Source organism: Gilbertella persicaria, assembly GCF_025201335.1.
Source record: "Gilbertella persicaria strain CBS 190.32 chromosome Unknown B0P05scaffold_6, whole genome shotgun sequence".
NCBI lineage: Eukaryota > Fungi > Mucoromycota > Mucoromycetes > Mucorales > Choanephoraceae > Gilbertella > Gilbertella persicaria.
This window is the reverse complement of record NW_026251967.1, coordinates 398,064-412,583: the sequence shown is the minus strand read 5'-3', so window position 1 is coordinate 412,583 and position 14,520 is coordinate 398,064. Positions and strand designations below refer to the sequence as shown.

General features: G+C 36.8%; 7 protein-coding genes across 7 annotated transcripts; 1 reads left to right on the top strand and 6 right to left on the bottom strand.

The window, feature by feature from the left end:
- Window positions 1-986: 986 nt before the first annotated feature.
- B0P05DRAFT_463781 (uncharacterized protein) lies at window positions 987-1,598 on the top strand (the record flags this gene model as incomplete). Its single annotated transcript, XM_051574187.1, has 1 exon — window positions 987-1,598. A coding segment is annotated over one exon (612 nt), but the record flags the coding sequence as incomplete, so codon positions are not given.
- An 882-nt stretch (window positions 1,599-2,480) lies between these two features.
- B0P05DRAFT_584175 (uncharacterized protein) lies at window positions 2,481-4,009 on the bottom strand (the record flags this gene model as incomplete). The annotated part of the gene is made up of 2 exons (XM_051582322.1): window positions 2,481-3,425; window positions 3,476-4,009. 2 exons carry the CDS (start codon window positions 4,007-4,009, stop codon window positions 2,481-2,483), a joined length of 1,479 nt encoding a protein of 492 aa, XP_051438149.1.
- A 1,056-nt stretch (window positions 4,010-5,065) lies between these two features.
- On the bottom strand, window positions 5,066-5,724 carry B0P05DRAFT_584174 (N-terminal domain of NEFA-interacting nuclear protein NIP30-domain-containing protein; the record flags this gene model as incomplete). Its single annotated transcript, XM_051582321.1, has 2 exons — window positions 5,066-5,556; window positions 5,631-5,724. The coding sequence occupies 2 exons, from the start codon at window positions 5,722-5,724 to the stop codon at window positions 5,066-5,068; spliced, it is 585 nt and encodes a 194-aa protein (XP_051438148.1).
- Window positions 5,725-6,207: 483 nt separating this feature from the next.
- On the bottom strand, window positions 6,208-7,908 carry B0P05DRAFT_528559 (uncharacterized protein). The gene is made up of 8 exons (XM_051576657.1): window positions 7,466-7,908; window positions 7,310-7,413; window positions 7,179-7,265; window positions 6,982-7,116; window positions 6,855-6,935; window positions 6,744-6,810; window positions 6,367-6,696; window positions 6,208-6,322 (listed from the first exon to the last, which is right to left on the bottom strand). Exons 1-8 carry the CDS (start codon window positions 7,884-7,886, stop codon window positions 6,228-6,230), a joined length of 1,320 nt encoding a protein of 439 aa, XP_051438147.1. The 5' UTR covers window positions 7,887-7,908; the 3' UTR covers window positions 6,208-6,227.
- Window positions 7,909-8,735, bottom strand: B0P05DRAFT_528555 (uncharacterized protein). The gene is made up of 3 exons (XM_051576656.1): window positions 8,633-8,735; window positions 8,523-8,584; window positions 7,909-8,473 (listed from the first exon to the last, which is right to left on the bottom strand). The coding sequence occupies exons 1-3, from the start codon at window positions 8,722-8,724 to the stop codon at window positions 7,971-7,973; spliced, it is 657 nt and encodes a 218-aa protein (XP_051438146.1). The 5' UTR covers window positions 8,725-8,735; the 3' UTR covers window positions 7,909-7,970.
- A 108-nt stretch (window positions 8,736-8,843) lies between these two features.
- B0P05DRAFT_528552 (uncharacterized protein) lies at window positions 8,844-10,346 on the bottom strand. The gene is made up of 6 exons (XM_051576655.1): window positions 10,222-10,346; window positions 10,167-10,174; window positions 9,926-10,089; window positions 9,715-9,880; window positions 9,496-9,669; window positions 8,844-9,447 (listed from the first exon to the last, which is right to left on the bottom strand). Exons 1-6 carry the CDS (start codon window positions 10,316-10,318, stop codon window positions 8,917-8,919), a joined length of 1,140 nt encoding a protein of 379 aa, XP_051438145.1. The 5' UTR covers window positions 10,319-10,346; the 3' UTR covers window positions 8,844-8,916.
- Window positions 10,347-10,548: 202 nt separating this feature from the next.
- B0P05DRAFT_634734 (uncharacterized protein) lies at window positions 10,549-14,445 on the bottom strand. Its single transcript, XM_051583559.1, has 13 exons — window positions 14,174-14,445; window positions 14,004-14,126; window positions 13,896-13,953; window positions 13,297-13,848; window positions 12,713-13,236; window positions 12,274-12,661; window positions 11,936-12,222; window positions 11,807-11,894; window positions 11,621-11,761; window positions 11,481-11,573; window positions 11,297-11,433; window positions 11,077-11,187; window positions 10,549-11,027 (listed from the first exon to the last, which is right to left on the bottom strand). Exons 1-13 carry the CDS (start codon window positions 14,425-14,427, stop codon window positions 10,907-10,909), a joined length of 2,877 nt encoding a protein of 958 aa, XP_051438144.1. The 5' UTR covers window positions 14,428-14,445; the 3' UTR covers window positions 10,549-10,906.
- Between the last annotated feature and the right edge of the window lie 75 nt (window positions 14,446-14,520).

The following is a 14,520-nucleotide window of genomic DNA, read 5'->3' as shown; positions in this document are numbered from 1 at the left end:
TTTGATCATTGCTCTTAGTGTACGCGGCTCAATCAATAAACATAACTTAAAAAAACACATAAACTCAAGACTTTAACAGATAGATGATAAACTAGATGACCCAAATCATCTAGTCCATACTTGACCTCTTCTATTTCTACCTCAATTATTTTCTTTATTTTTATATTATAACATTTTAATTTGTACCCACTTCTTGACAATGGTTTACATTCGTCTACGTGAAGCAATAAATAAAACACTTAAAAAAAGATCTTCTTTTGGACGCTGTAGAATGAAAAACAGAGCTATTGACAAGGTTAAATACTCAAAATGTGCGCCAGGCACTCTAGTTTTTTATGGATGTGTTTGACCCATGGAGAATCCACGGAGGTCCTCGAAGATGAAAAAAAACAAAACTCGATCAGAAAATTTTGGAATGAGCCAATGTAGGTCTGATCCAACCATGGCTCTTCCTGCTAACCAACACTTGTCGTCGAGAGCGGAGTTGGAAGCTACTTCGTCTCCTAAAGCCACCAAAACTAAATCATCTTATGTACAGATCGTAGCAGCTAAAAAGAGGATTTCACTGATCCATAAAGACATTCAACAACCTCATGTTGAATGAGAGGACCATCTTTTGACTCTTCAGTTCCGCATCTATAGATCTGCCAAATGACCCGGAGCTCTCTTATTTGATCTTACCGAAACTCGTAGCGAGTATACAGATTTTCAAAATCTTCAAATCGTACTCGAACAACACCCCAAAATATATGTGTGTCAATTTCTCAGTGACGGCCCAAACCGCTACTTGGAGCTCTACATTCGTCCAAAGGACGATGAGAACGATATTATCAGCACAGGTGTGATTTTCAAAACAAAAAAAAATTCGAGTTCTTCCTTATCGCTCGGTAGATGACGATTATACGTTCACAACCATCAGTTTGACCCACCTCCCCCTCGTTCGCCCCGAAGAAATTGGGAAGGGTTTAGAGCAGAGCTTGGCCCCATTTGGAAAGATCCTGGATGTGGATATAACAACTGAACCTAAATTAGGTATTTTTATGGGATCTGGTTATGCATTAATTGGTAAAGACAAGAACGACACACAATATCAAGATTTGGATCACACTATTAGCTGGTGCGAATCTTCAGACCGAATTTTTCATTGTACATGGAATAATACACCTACCTGGTGTGGATATTGCCACCAAACGGGTCATAATAAGTTTGAGTGTGAAAAATCTAGAGCACGAATCATTTGCTACAACTGTCAACACCTTGGACACCAATCATTTGAATGTCCTCGCAAAACACCTCTGAATCCATCGAAGAAGCGCAGAACACTAGCATCTAAGAAGCAGAATGTTGAGGACGTCTTACCTCATGCCACTAAGGAGGATCAGCCGGCCCATTCTACTGAAGCCTTAAAATCGCAACATGCATCAAAGGACCAACGTGTCGTCCTTCCTCGAACAAAGAAGAGTTTGAAATTGATAATCGTGGAAGATTACATCAGCGCTTTTGATATTTCGGAAACTGACGGAAGTGATGGTGAAGGCTCCGATTATATGCCAAGTGAATTCTATGATAGTGATAGTGAGTGCCAGAGAGGAATTTGAGGCTGAGAGTGGTATATCCGCTATAAAGTTAGATGCAGTGAAGGAGGACGCAATGACAGCCTTGGCTGATTTATTGCCTGTCTAAATGTATCTCAAAATGTCTTTGATACAACAAATACATCAATTGCAAAAAAAGAGCCGCCGAAAGATCATTAAGTAAAATCGAACGTAATAATTTGACTAACTTTTATCGTCAATTAATTTAGCTGGAAGAAACAATACAGAAGAGTTTCTCCTCTGCAGAGTAGTGGAAACAATAGGCCACAAACATCATATTTGGCGTCATCAGTCAGATGTCTACCTCTCTTAGGAAATATACTTTACTCGTAGACGATTCTAATTCATCCGAATATTTTCTCTCTCTCTCTCTCTCTCTCTCTCTCTCTCTCTCTCTCTCTCTCTGCCTTCTTAATTCTCAGCTTATCCACGCTACATTCCTCCGCGATATGTAGCTAGAACACATATTTTCGCATAATAAAATACTATACAAAAAAAAGAATTTGATCCAACTGAAATGAGGTAAGACCATGTACAAGTACTTCAGATGAAAAAGAAAAAGAGTTCACCAAGACAAAAAAGGAGAGTCAATTTGAGTATTGCCTTCAAATCTGCGTTCAAAGTTCGTGATACACTGCAATTAGTACAAATGAAGTCCATTTCTCATTATTTCAACAAATACCACTGTCTGTTTGTTCAACAATTGTATTATAAAATAAGGGCATGCTTTTGTTTGAGCACTTTTTCTTTGAAGTACTCTGAATAATCTTTGAGATTCAATAGATAGCTCTCTATACACGTTGTATTTATACATCAAAAGCAATAAAAACAAGCCATTTTTTAATGAATCCATTGGCTCAACAACTGGATGGTGAAAGTTTATCTTTATTTTTTATGAAGCTTAGGTCTTCCTCTAGGTTTATGTTGAACATCTTTGCAGCCTGTCTTTCCCGTAGCTACACAGCGTCTACAAGGTCTCATATCATCACAGCGCAAATGAGACCGTTTACAATGGTTACAGGCCTTGTCTACATTACGCCCCTTCTTTGTTGGCAAAGGATGACTTGCACTTGCTGGTCTGATCTGATATTCTCCATCATCATCATCGTCTTCTTCTTGCATGTGGTGGTGGTGATGATGATGATCGTCAAGTGATTCGTCTTCATGATGATTATCTTCATCAGATAAAGAATGACGGGACATAAAACTATTGACACTGTCTGACACATGCATGGATCGCTGAAGATTGCTCGAAAGTGTGGACAAGGAAGAAGAGGACTGGAGAGTGTTGAGACGATGAGGAGCACTACCACGACGATACTTTGTAGATGGTGGTGTTGACTCGTATTTGACTGACGCCTTGCTGTTCCTTTTTAGATTATAAATATTAGACATGGATTTTCGGTACTTGGCAGGACGGTAGTCAGTCGACTTGGAGCTCTTGGGTGAAATCAGGTCCCAACTAGAGTGATTGTAAGGACTCGAGAGCGCGCTTGACATACTACAGTTGGGAGCAGAGATAGCATGATGGTCAGGTTTCTTGATCTTGATCATCAGTTTCTCTCTTGGACAGTTTGATTTCTTACTCAAAGAAGAAGAAGCTGAACTATAGCTGGCTGAGGTAGTCATGATTGGCCAATGGATATCATGGTCACTATTACTATCAGAGTAATCATCTTCACTATCATCATTGTTGGATTCTGGAGAAGATAGAAAGTCCCCCCTTAGTTGTGAAGTCAGAGCAAAGTCGTTCAGTAATAGGCTTTCAGGTAACTGAAATGCGCATGAATGTTTTGCAGAATCAGCTTTGGCAACAAATGAATTCACATCCTATATAGACAGAGTTAGTGTTGATGATCACAGTAGCGGATGTACTTTACACTAAGGCTCACGTAACCACGAGACATGCCACCTTCTACAGTCACATTCTCATTAAACTGGTTATTGTCTTGCATGGTAGAATCCAAGGGCTGTATGATGTCTTCACAAAATGGCTGCGAAGGCAGAAAGGTATCAATTGGATCATAAAGCCAATTATACTGTTGTTTTTGTTGATCAAGTGCAAAAGAGTGTGGGTGTAGATAGTCATAATCGACCAAATCAGTAGGAGCATTGTTGGGCGTCATGTTCATGAGCTGATACTGTGAGGAGCCATACAAATAATCATGGGTATAGTTGTTGGTATTTTGAAGATATTGTAAATAAGAATTAGAGCTTGCAGCCAGTGAATTGTAAACATCTTCTGATTGATAAATCGATTTTTTGTCTACTACATTATACAAATTGTTATTACTAGGCGAAGAGAGAGTTGAAAGGGGGGCTGCATGGTCTTGAAGTTGTAGTCCATGAAGTAACTCAGTGTCGAATGTGTCGTCAATATCAAATAGTTGAGGATAAGAGTAAGTGGTATCCATATATATATATATAAATACAAGGAAAGGAAGGGAAACGATAGTCTATGTAGAGAGAGAAAGAAAGAAAAAGGAATTTAAAGGGCCCTCTTTAATACATAAATGAGACTTCAAGTTGTCTTTATATAATTCCTGCATTCTTTACAGACAACTTTTTTTTTTTAAAAATAAAATAAAATAAAAAGGATCATAATTTAATAGCCCAAAAGAGTTATGTATGATTCTTTTTCTTTTCTTTAAAAAGGTAGAAAGAAATTTCACTAGGAAAATAGAAATAATTGTGTATCATTTTAACATATCAACTTTTTTTTTTTAAGCAGTTGTTTATCATTTCAATGTTTCTCTCAATATCTGTCTGACGCAGCTCCCTTTTTTTTTTTTTTTTTTTTTTTTTTTTGTTAATAATTAAAAAAGAATGCATACCTCGTTCAATAGTAAATGCACCCATCTTTATTGTTATTCTAAGCATTGAAATCGCTTAATAAAGTGACTATGGCGATTCCGTTTCTGTCTCTCTTGCTCTCTTCGTTTCTTGATCCTTAATTTATTTTATGGCCATTCCTTTTTCTCAATTGTGCTTTCTCTCAAAACATACAGTAACAAAAGAATTTAAATAACAACCATGTTGCCTGCTAAAAAAGAATAAAGAAAAAAGTAAAAAGGATTTACTTTGAATGCACAGGTATCATTCCTCTTTATAACATCTATTTTGTTCTTTACTTATGACGTGATGAAGACCCAAGACTTTGGAATTATACATTATTCGAAAATGTTGACAAAAAATGATTGAAAGAACAATATCGAGATATTAAAAACTTAATTCAAATGTGCCTGCAATTCATCAACAAACAAAACAAAACAAAAAAAAATGCATATAGTATTTTTCCGTTTCTCTGTTTTTATATGAACTGCTACGTTGGATCGCGATCAGACTATTCGTTCAATTAGTAAAAGCTTCTTTTTTTTTTGGCGCGCAAAATATTACAAGTTGTGGAATGGTCTTGTAACTTGAACAATTTTATTAAATATGACTTCTAAAAGCATTTAACAGTTAAAGGATCATTCGCTCTCACTATCACTTGAAATGTCGCCATAGGCTGATAATAAAGAAAGAGGTGCTTTATCTTCTTCATGTGTAGTTTTTGTCTTTTTCTCAACAGGAGCTTCTTCTTCTTCTTCTTCTTCCTCACTTTCCTGACGCTTCTTCTTGACAAACAATACACCTTTGTTCTTTTGTAATTTGTTGGGCTTTGCAAAAATAGATTTCTTCTTGACTGATTTTTCTTCTAACAATGGATTTGAAGGTGCTGACCTAGCATTCTCCACAGCTAACCGGTATTCTTCCAACTCCAGCTTTTCTTTTGTTTTGCGTTGTTTTTCCAGTTTCTCTTTCTCATCAGCCAAGATCTTGAAATATTCTGCTTCTTCTTCACTCACGCGTTTTATTTGATTTGAAAGGCGCGAGTCTTCTGCAAATTGTTCTTCTTTTAGCATGCGTTGTTCTTGAAGACGCTCATAGAGTGTGCGTGGATCATACGCTTCTGGTGCAACTGCAATGATTTAAGTTGATCGATCGTTCTCTTTTTCTCTCTCTCTCTTTTTTTTTTATTTTATGATGCTTTACCTCCTCCTCCACCCGATTCATTGCCTACTTGCTTTTCCTTGTTGTTTTCTACAACAGAGCGAGATACAAACGAACTTTTGATATTGAAAGACATGTGTGAATAAATAAAGAGAAAAAGAGTGGCTCACAATTAACCAAAAAGAGGAGAAAGGAAGGAAAGCCAGTCAGCTGAGACTCAAAAAAAAGGGGGGGGTTTACCTCTCTTCAATTAGATAGTGTCAAAATTATACGCTTCAACTGATATCATATCACGTATGATAATTTATTTTATGCATTAAAAAAAAAAAAAAGGTCCTTTTTTTCTGCCTTGAGCAGATTCTTTGGTCTACATTAGTATATTGACTTTTCTTTTCTTTTATGACAAGCGATGTTCACTTTTTGTATGTTTACAAAAAAAAAAACAAAAAATAAAAGCTCAAGATTTAACAGCATTCTTCTGAACATAAACAAAGCGAGCCTGTATTAATTGAAATGCATGGCTCTGTTCATGATGAAAGGGTATATTCCATAAGAACTAGCAGGAAATAATAAGAAATAAACTCTTTTTTTTTTTTTTTTTTTTTTTTTTTTGCCTTGGTGTTGTTTATGTAAAGTATTTTATTCTTGTACAGCCAAGCAAAATAGTTCTTGATCCATTAAGATAAGTGCATTTCCATCAGAGCTCCATTTGATTTTCTTAACAGAGAATCTCGCTGTAACATATCAGTACGAAACACCGAGCAAGATGTTGACTTACTTGTTGGCACAGTAGCTGGTTGAATATCCATACCGTCTTCTGTAGATTCAAAGAAATGCAGGTTTCCATCACCACATATCACAGTCAAAAGACAGTTATGCTGAGGATGCCAAAGAACTTGCTTGATATGTTTTCGAAATTTGATGACATGTGTACATGATAATGTATTTACTTTCCATAACCATAATGCTGTAGGCATAGAATCGCTTTTACTAAAGAGATATTGACTATCAGGACTGAATTGACAAGAAGAGATGCCTGTCTTTGGGTTGGGTTCATTGTATTCTGGTCTTCGGATAGGTATCTTGAGTGGAGGTACCAAGATATGATCTATCAAATCAGAATGAATACTTGTGTATGCTATGTTGTTACTTTACAGTCTGTGTCTACATGGCCAAGTGATATTTTAGCTGGATTAGCAGCTTCTATTTCTTCTATAGGTGTCTTGAACAAGTTATACTATACTGTTATACTCTCAGTAGACTTACTATGTTTGAATGAACTGCGATAGATGCTGAATGTTCTAATTTGTCGACTAAATCAAATGAAAGTGCAGATAATACATGTATCTATTGCTTTGTTAGCGTCTATGAACATATAGTATGCAACAATTACTGTCTCATCATAGTTGCCTATGGCTATCAATTGATTATTAGGACTCCAAATAACAGTCTTGATGCCTAAGCCAAACTGATATCCAGAATAAGCTTTATACAAGTGTCCATCTTGTCTATAGATCAATAATTTATGCTATCAAGCAAATATCAATGTCGCTCAAATAATACTAATAACAAAAGGGGGGGAGTGCTTACATAGATACAATTATCCCATACAGCAATAAACATACTATCAAAAGACCATATCAAGTTTTCTAAATCAGCTGTATCTACTTCAAATCTCTTACACTCTGTCAGTTTATATGTGTATATATAGTGTTTGTTACCTGTAATAGTATAAATGAATTGGCATGATATATACTAATGTATTCTTTGCCCTCGATCAATTCTACAATAGCTACATAGTTACCATCAGGGCTGAATTCAATGCCTGTAAAAGACATGTTAATATTTAGTTCTCTTGTTGTGTAAAGAGTAAATGCCTTTGTCTATAAATTTGAGATGATTCATGTATTTCAATTCTTGTGTGGATAGATTCCATATAGCTAAGCGTAACTTTAATTCAGAAATACAGAGAATACTTTTGGAATCAGGACTCCATCGAACTCGAACTATAGGAAACCTTCTTTCGACAATCGAGCCTTGCCATTTGGGATCTGTGAGGGATCGGATATAGACTCGAGACTTTTGATAGTTGACAGTCAGAATGTGTTCAGAGTTAGGTGCCCATTGTATATAGTCAATAGGACTACGTGTTTCGTGTACTTGAAGTACTTGGAGATGTCTGTCTTGTCTTCTGATCACAAGACGATCATCCACTGCATTAGCAACATAATAGTTATTGGGTGATATTTTAGATTGGTATTGAGAATGTTTATAGAGATTACTATAGACAAGCTTCATATATAATAATAATAAAAAAGACGCGCGTGAATCAAAAAGAAAAAAAAAGACGCGTTTTTAGACATTTTCTTTATTCAAAAACGATCATGGTTGTTGATCCATGGCATCTGTTTGCATAGTGCCTGACAAAATTTCCTGACTTAAAGGATGTGGTTGTGTTGCTGTGCTGTCTTCTTCCATCATAGGTGTTCCTTCTGTTTGTGGTGTTGCAGCTGCAGAATCCGTCAAGTCGTCATCTGTCATACGCGCCTGAGCATGAGGTGCTAAGGCAGGATGCTTGGAAGGATCGTTGATACTGTCTACATCATTATCTTCTTCATCTTCATTGTTTCTGTTCTCTTCATCGTCAGAAATATCATCTAATTTAGGTGTTTGTGAACGTTGTTCATCATCATCATCGTCTTGTTGAAGTGCAGAGATAGCCTTATTGGTAATAAGAGAACTAGGTCCACCTGGAATGGTGTCTTGTTTAGACAATGTGCTGTTTTGATTTTCTGTTGATTCAGCAAGTGTCGATGATTCTGTCTCCATAGGTTCAGGCTCTTCTTCACTTTCTTCGTCTGGCTCAAATTGAATTGCTCTTTCAGCTATAATAAAGTATCAGTAAAACAACAAGACATGATGACAATAGATTACATTTGACCCATTTATATGTCTGGAGGGTTTTCGATGTCGAGAGTGGTGCCCATTGTTTGTCCCTGTGAAGTTCAATAAACACAAAACACAAGCTTATTTCTTCTTCTTACCAAGCTTGTACAGGTTGTGATAAGGCTCTCAATAAACGATCATTATCAGATGTATTGTATTTTCTTTCACGGTATCTACTGTTTAAAGACATATAAAAACGGTAAAGAAAAAAGTAGCAAGCGTCACAAAGGAGTTTTTTTTTTTTTAAGAAAAATCAATGACGGACATTGAATCACTATCCCTCCCTCCTTAAAGACAACACACCAAGGATGCATGAAAACGGAATTTTTATTTATAATACAAGTAATGAAGACGAAAAAGTTATATTTATAAAAGAAGTAGTTTAAGCAAAGTGCTTAAGAACAGCATCTGTAACTTGGTTCGTGGTGCTCTTACCACCCAAATCAGGCGTAAGGATACTAGCATCAGCCAAGACAGCATCCACAGCATTATATACCTTAAGGGCTTGAGAAGTGTAGCCCATATGTTCTAATAACATACCAGCAGAACGAATAGAAGCAATAGGGTTAGCAATACCCTTGCCAGCAATATCAGGAGCAGATCCATGCACAGGTTCACCCATAACAAAATCATCACCTACATTGGCAGAAGGAACAACACCAAGAGAACCTACCAAGGCAGCAGCGCCATCTGAAATAATATCACCGTACAGATTAGGAGCCACACAGACATCAAAGGCTTCAGGTTCACGGAACATACGGTAAACCATAGAGTCAACCAATTGTTCTTCCATATCAACACCCTTGTATAATTCTGCGTTCTTTTCCTTTACACCACGAACAGTTTCACGCCATAAACCATCTGTGATACTCAAGACATTTGATTTGTGAACAATCGTGACGCGAGGGTTATGCTAGAGAAGACTTAATCCATATGTACAGAAATGCCATTCTATCTTTACCTTCCAGAAACGTTCAGCAACAGGGATTTCAGAGCGAAGCTTTTCGCGGGTCAAAGCCATGTTGAAGGCCATCTTACCAATACGCTGAGAAGCATATTCAGAAATCTTACGATCAGCCCATGCGACTCTTAAACCAGTCTTGGGGTCGACTTCTTCTCTTTCAGATTTGATGTACTATAGACACATATGAGCATACCAAACAAAGTAATCTGACTTTACCAAGCATTCAGTGTTTTCACGAATAATAAGCATGTCCAGTGCTTTTTGGTTAGGGAAAGCAGGAGACTTAACAGACTTAACAGGACGAACATTGGCATATAAATCCAAATGTTTACGTAAAGCAACAATAGGTGAAGAATAACCAGCAACCTTGTGAGAAGGAGAGCTACATGACCTATTTAGTCATCTCTTTTTTTTTTTTTTTGTTTACCTGACAGCACCAAAAAGAGCACCATGACACTCATTCTTTAAGGTTTCAATGGTATCTTTGGGAAGAGAGGTACCCGTCTTTTGAAAAAGTTCAAAACCAGCATCAAGATCAACAAATTCAAATTTGGGTCCAGAGTTTAAAGACTCAAGCACGCGACGAGCAGCCTATAAAAAAAACAAAGAAAAAAGGTTGAGTACCATCATGTCTATTGTATATATATATATATATATATCGGTCTTACAGGAATAACTATGGCAATGTGAATATCTTTCTTTATGTTATGGGATGTATCTTACCTTCTCTACCAATACCATCAGCAGGAATTAAACCAATCTTGATAGTAGAAGGAGCAGCAGCTGTAGCAAGGGAACGACGAAGAATGTTGGAAGCCATGATAATTAGATTGAGAGAAAGAGAGAATGCTAAAGCTCTCTCTCTTTTATGAGCATAAGCAATGGCATGCGGTGATTTAAAAAGGCGGTCACTTCAGCATAAGATGAGATGATCGCATCCATATATGGCAAGTTCTTTTTGATGTTTTGATTGATAGCGCACAGCTTACAAGTCTTGAAAACGGTGATACCAGTTTCAGGCCTTTTTTTTTTCTTTTTTTTTTTTTGCTTGCACAAATCTATGGCATGCAGGGCAATAATAATAACAAAAAAAATAATAATAATAATAGTTTTGAACACTCAATGCAATAAATCCAATTGTAAGCCTTCCTATGACAACTAAAGATTGTCCCCCCCTTACTCTTGCAAATTCAAAATTGAATCCCAAAAAATCGGATTGCATTGACAGATCATAAACGAAAGCTACTTGCAAGCAAGTATTTATTGTGTTAAGAATTGGCTGATACACGACATACAAGCGAATATAAAGATAGGTATGCGGGGTATATATATTATACATAATTAGTGATAGCATTGTTCTAAAATGCCCAAAAAAAAATAATTCTTTCTTCCTCTTTCTTATTATTATCTACATAAGTAAACAACTAGCACCACAACCATTGGCAGGTTCAGCAAAAGGATCGGGATGTCGGTTTCCCCAGATGGAGGGAAGCATGGGATCAGAAGTTGACTTGCAAAAATCAATTAACCTAGAAAAGCATATAAGTCACTAATGTTTAAAAAACTATAGCTATTTACGAGCGACTGGCTTCAGAGACAGGGATTCGAGGAATATCAAGTTGCTGCTTTAATTTATCATTCAGTTCGAGAATTTTTCGAAGCTTTGTTTCAGAGACAGTAGCTTGTTGTCTTGACATGATAAAGTAAAAAGAAAAAGAGAAAAAAGAAAAGAAGTGTTGGTTAAACCAAAAACTGATTTGATGCTCGTGTTTATTTTTTATGAATGAAATTGTACAACTTTGAACCAAACTCCTCCCCAATCATTTGTTGGATTTTCTTTTTGCTCAAGTGCATCAGTTCTTCCAAATCTTGTACTTGGTTTAAAATGATCCTGTAATTTGCAGAAGTGACTCCTGGCATACTTCGAAGGATTTCCTATAAATGTATGTTATTGTTCGTTACTCGTCTATGAACAAATGTACCTGTGGTGTCATGTTATAAACAGTCTCACCGTCCTCAGGTCCTTCTGCGCCTATAGCAGTAGCAGTGTCTGGATCTGGCTCTTGTTCCGTTTTCTGAATTAAAAACTCAATAAACGATGTTTGTGTTGCATTCAATTTACCTTGAGTTCGCTAATGATCTTTGCAGTCTCGTGTGGACTTGAAGACCAGATAGTCCTCAGTTTAGGAAAAGCCAAGGTAAGCATCACCAGCTTAGAAGACAAATCCGTCATACGTATTGTCTCCTTCATTTCAGAAACAGCCTAAAGAAACATTAAGTACCTTGATCCATCTATACCTTAACCAACCTGCAAAGAAAAAGACTTGTTTTGATCAAATTCAATTAACAAAATAGGAATTTTGTAATACAATGACATGCTTTCACATTGAGTATACCTATATAAAGATGAATGTCAATCCCACATAAATAGACTTACAATCTGCCCGAATTAAAAGACTGAATCAAATCTGAAATAGATTTTCTTTCTACACACATATCAGGACTCAAGATATAATCGCCTACTTGTAATGTACATGGTACAATTTGAATGCCTTCAGCATACAATATCGGGGGAAGTGAACTTCTGAATTCACGCAAATCAACCACGACTGTGGCAGGTTCCTTGGTTACAGTCGTTTCTTGGCCACCAGCAATTCGTGTACTTGGACGAACAATCAGTTCTTCTTGTACCTTGCGTTGTTCTGGAAGTGGAATAGCCATAATCTACATATATAAACATTAATCAAAAGCATTTGGTTCTTCATCAATACTTGCTGATTTCTCATGAATCAATCGTTCAAACGACTCTTTTTCTTTTCGAATCAAACTAAGATAGTTTTGTTCTTCTACTGAATTTTCATACAGCATAAAATACACTTTAATGTCTATTGAAGGGTGCAATGCTCGATAGACTTCTACTTGACGCACAAATGCTGGGTTTGGATCAAACATGACAATATATCGCGGTTGTGTATCTTCCAAGACTTGGTTATTGATGTCATCTTCAAAGCATTGAATGGTAATGATAGATGTATTGGGTATCTCTTCAAAAGTAGGCAGAATATCATCTCCACTTGTCTTGATTTCATAAGCATCTGTTAGTGGTCCTACACCTTGAAACAAGACCTCCTCTTGGTCATCATTATCTGTGTCTACATCGAGTCTATTAAAAAAAAAAAGACATAAGCCCTTGTTTGTGCTGCCATTGCCTTACGCTGATAAGTTGTCAATCACATCGTCCTTGAATGTCTCTGCTAATGTGTGCGACCTATCAGGCCCTGAAGCAGCCGTTGTTGATCCACCTCTTACTCTTCTTCGTTTATTGGGCGGTGCACGACCTCGCATCATTGTTGTTGAGGGTTGTGCTGAAGCTGCTTTTGATTGTTCCACTTGATGTGTTTGCATTTTATGAATAGACACTCTCCATCGAAAAAAGTGATGAGCTATCTTGTCCAAAAAGGGAGCTTCTTGTTGAAACCGAGTGATATAGTCTTTTAGTTGTGCACACGTACGTCTTTCGGAAACCATGATCAACACAGGTTCTCCTTGGCCCTTGTTGAGTCCTATCGATTCTGTTTCGATTTCTTTCAAGATGCTTTTTAACAAGGCCCATTTAGGCTGTTCTTCCAATACGAGCTTAATATGGGACGGTATTTCTGGATACACTGCTGTATCATTGTCTGGTATATCATCATATTCAGAATCACCTTGTTTGACATACACACGCTTCCTAGCTGTCTAATGGACATGTCAGTGTCTCTTTCTCTTTTTGTGTGTGTGTGTTGAAGTCATGCTTACACTAATGGCTTTACTACCCGCTTCTAAAAACAACCATTGGGATTGCTTGACTTGTTTGCCATTAACAGATGTGTTTGCGGCAATAATCGTTTCAATAAAACTATAAAAAGATACACAATCATAAGTTGTAAGGTATCCCAACAATTGCCTCAACACTTTTAAATCGCCCACCAGTTGCTTTGAAGCAGAAGACACACGATGCCAAATAGGGTCTAGTTGTCTTCTGACAAGAGTATCAAACGACTTGAAGAACGAATTTTCAATTGTAAACTCTTCAAGATCAATGGTAGGATTGGCTCGACGTAATTCCTGCAATGTTTCTTCCATACATTGAACCAAGTTTTGTTGTATGATGTCCATGGATTCTGTCATAGGCTGACGAAGTTCGACAATGTTGCTATCGGATGCAGACAAGTTGTCAGACACCAACACTTGGAATCGAGGCCATAAATGAACTTTGCGTAAAAATAAAGATTTCATGACGTTCTGTAGAGGTGCAAATCCAGTGCTGAAAGCATCTGGTCTATCTGTGAATGCCTTAATAAAGCCTTCCTATCCCAAGCTAATAAGTTATCTTGGTTTTTCTTATCTCTTCTTACTTTATTATGTTCTCGATACACTCTCAAAATCAATTCTTCCATCGAATTAGGTTTGACTCTAAGGTAACACAAACATGAACTATGCAACATCAACTAAATCATTTTTACCTGTGAGCATGATGGACTACCATACCATTGATTAAGGCAATAGGAATTCGATTCAATAGCATATCTACTGCCAAAATTCTCGAAGTAATTGAAAACACACCACTTTCTCGATACATGCTGCTTCTATAGCCTATGTCAATGACACCCTTCGCATGCGCTTTATTTCTCACCTTTTTTCTGCTGGTGTATTATACTCAATTCTACGTAAAAGATGTTGGTGAGCAACACCATTGGCAATAAGTTGTTCTTGTATCAGTTCGTCTTGTTCTTTTGTAGAGTTGATAAGCAAAACAAGGTGGTTACCACCCGTATAAATCTGAACAAGTGAACACAATACTTGAAAAAGACCTAAACCAGGCGACACAATCAATAAACCATCTTCAGTCACTATTTCTGTTAATATTTGCTTTTGAAATTCTAACATGGCATAAAATAAAGGTTGTACGCAGCACCTTTTTTTTTTTTTTTAAATTGAGAGTGACGCGTTTTTTTTTCTGGTGATATAGACACCTATTTT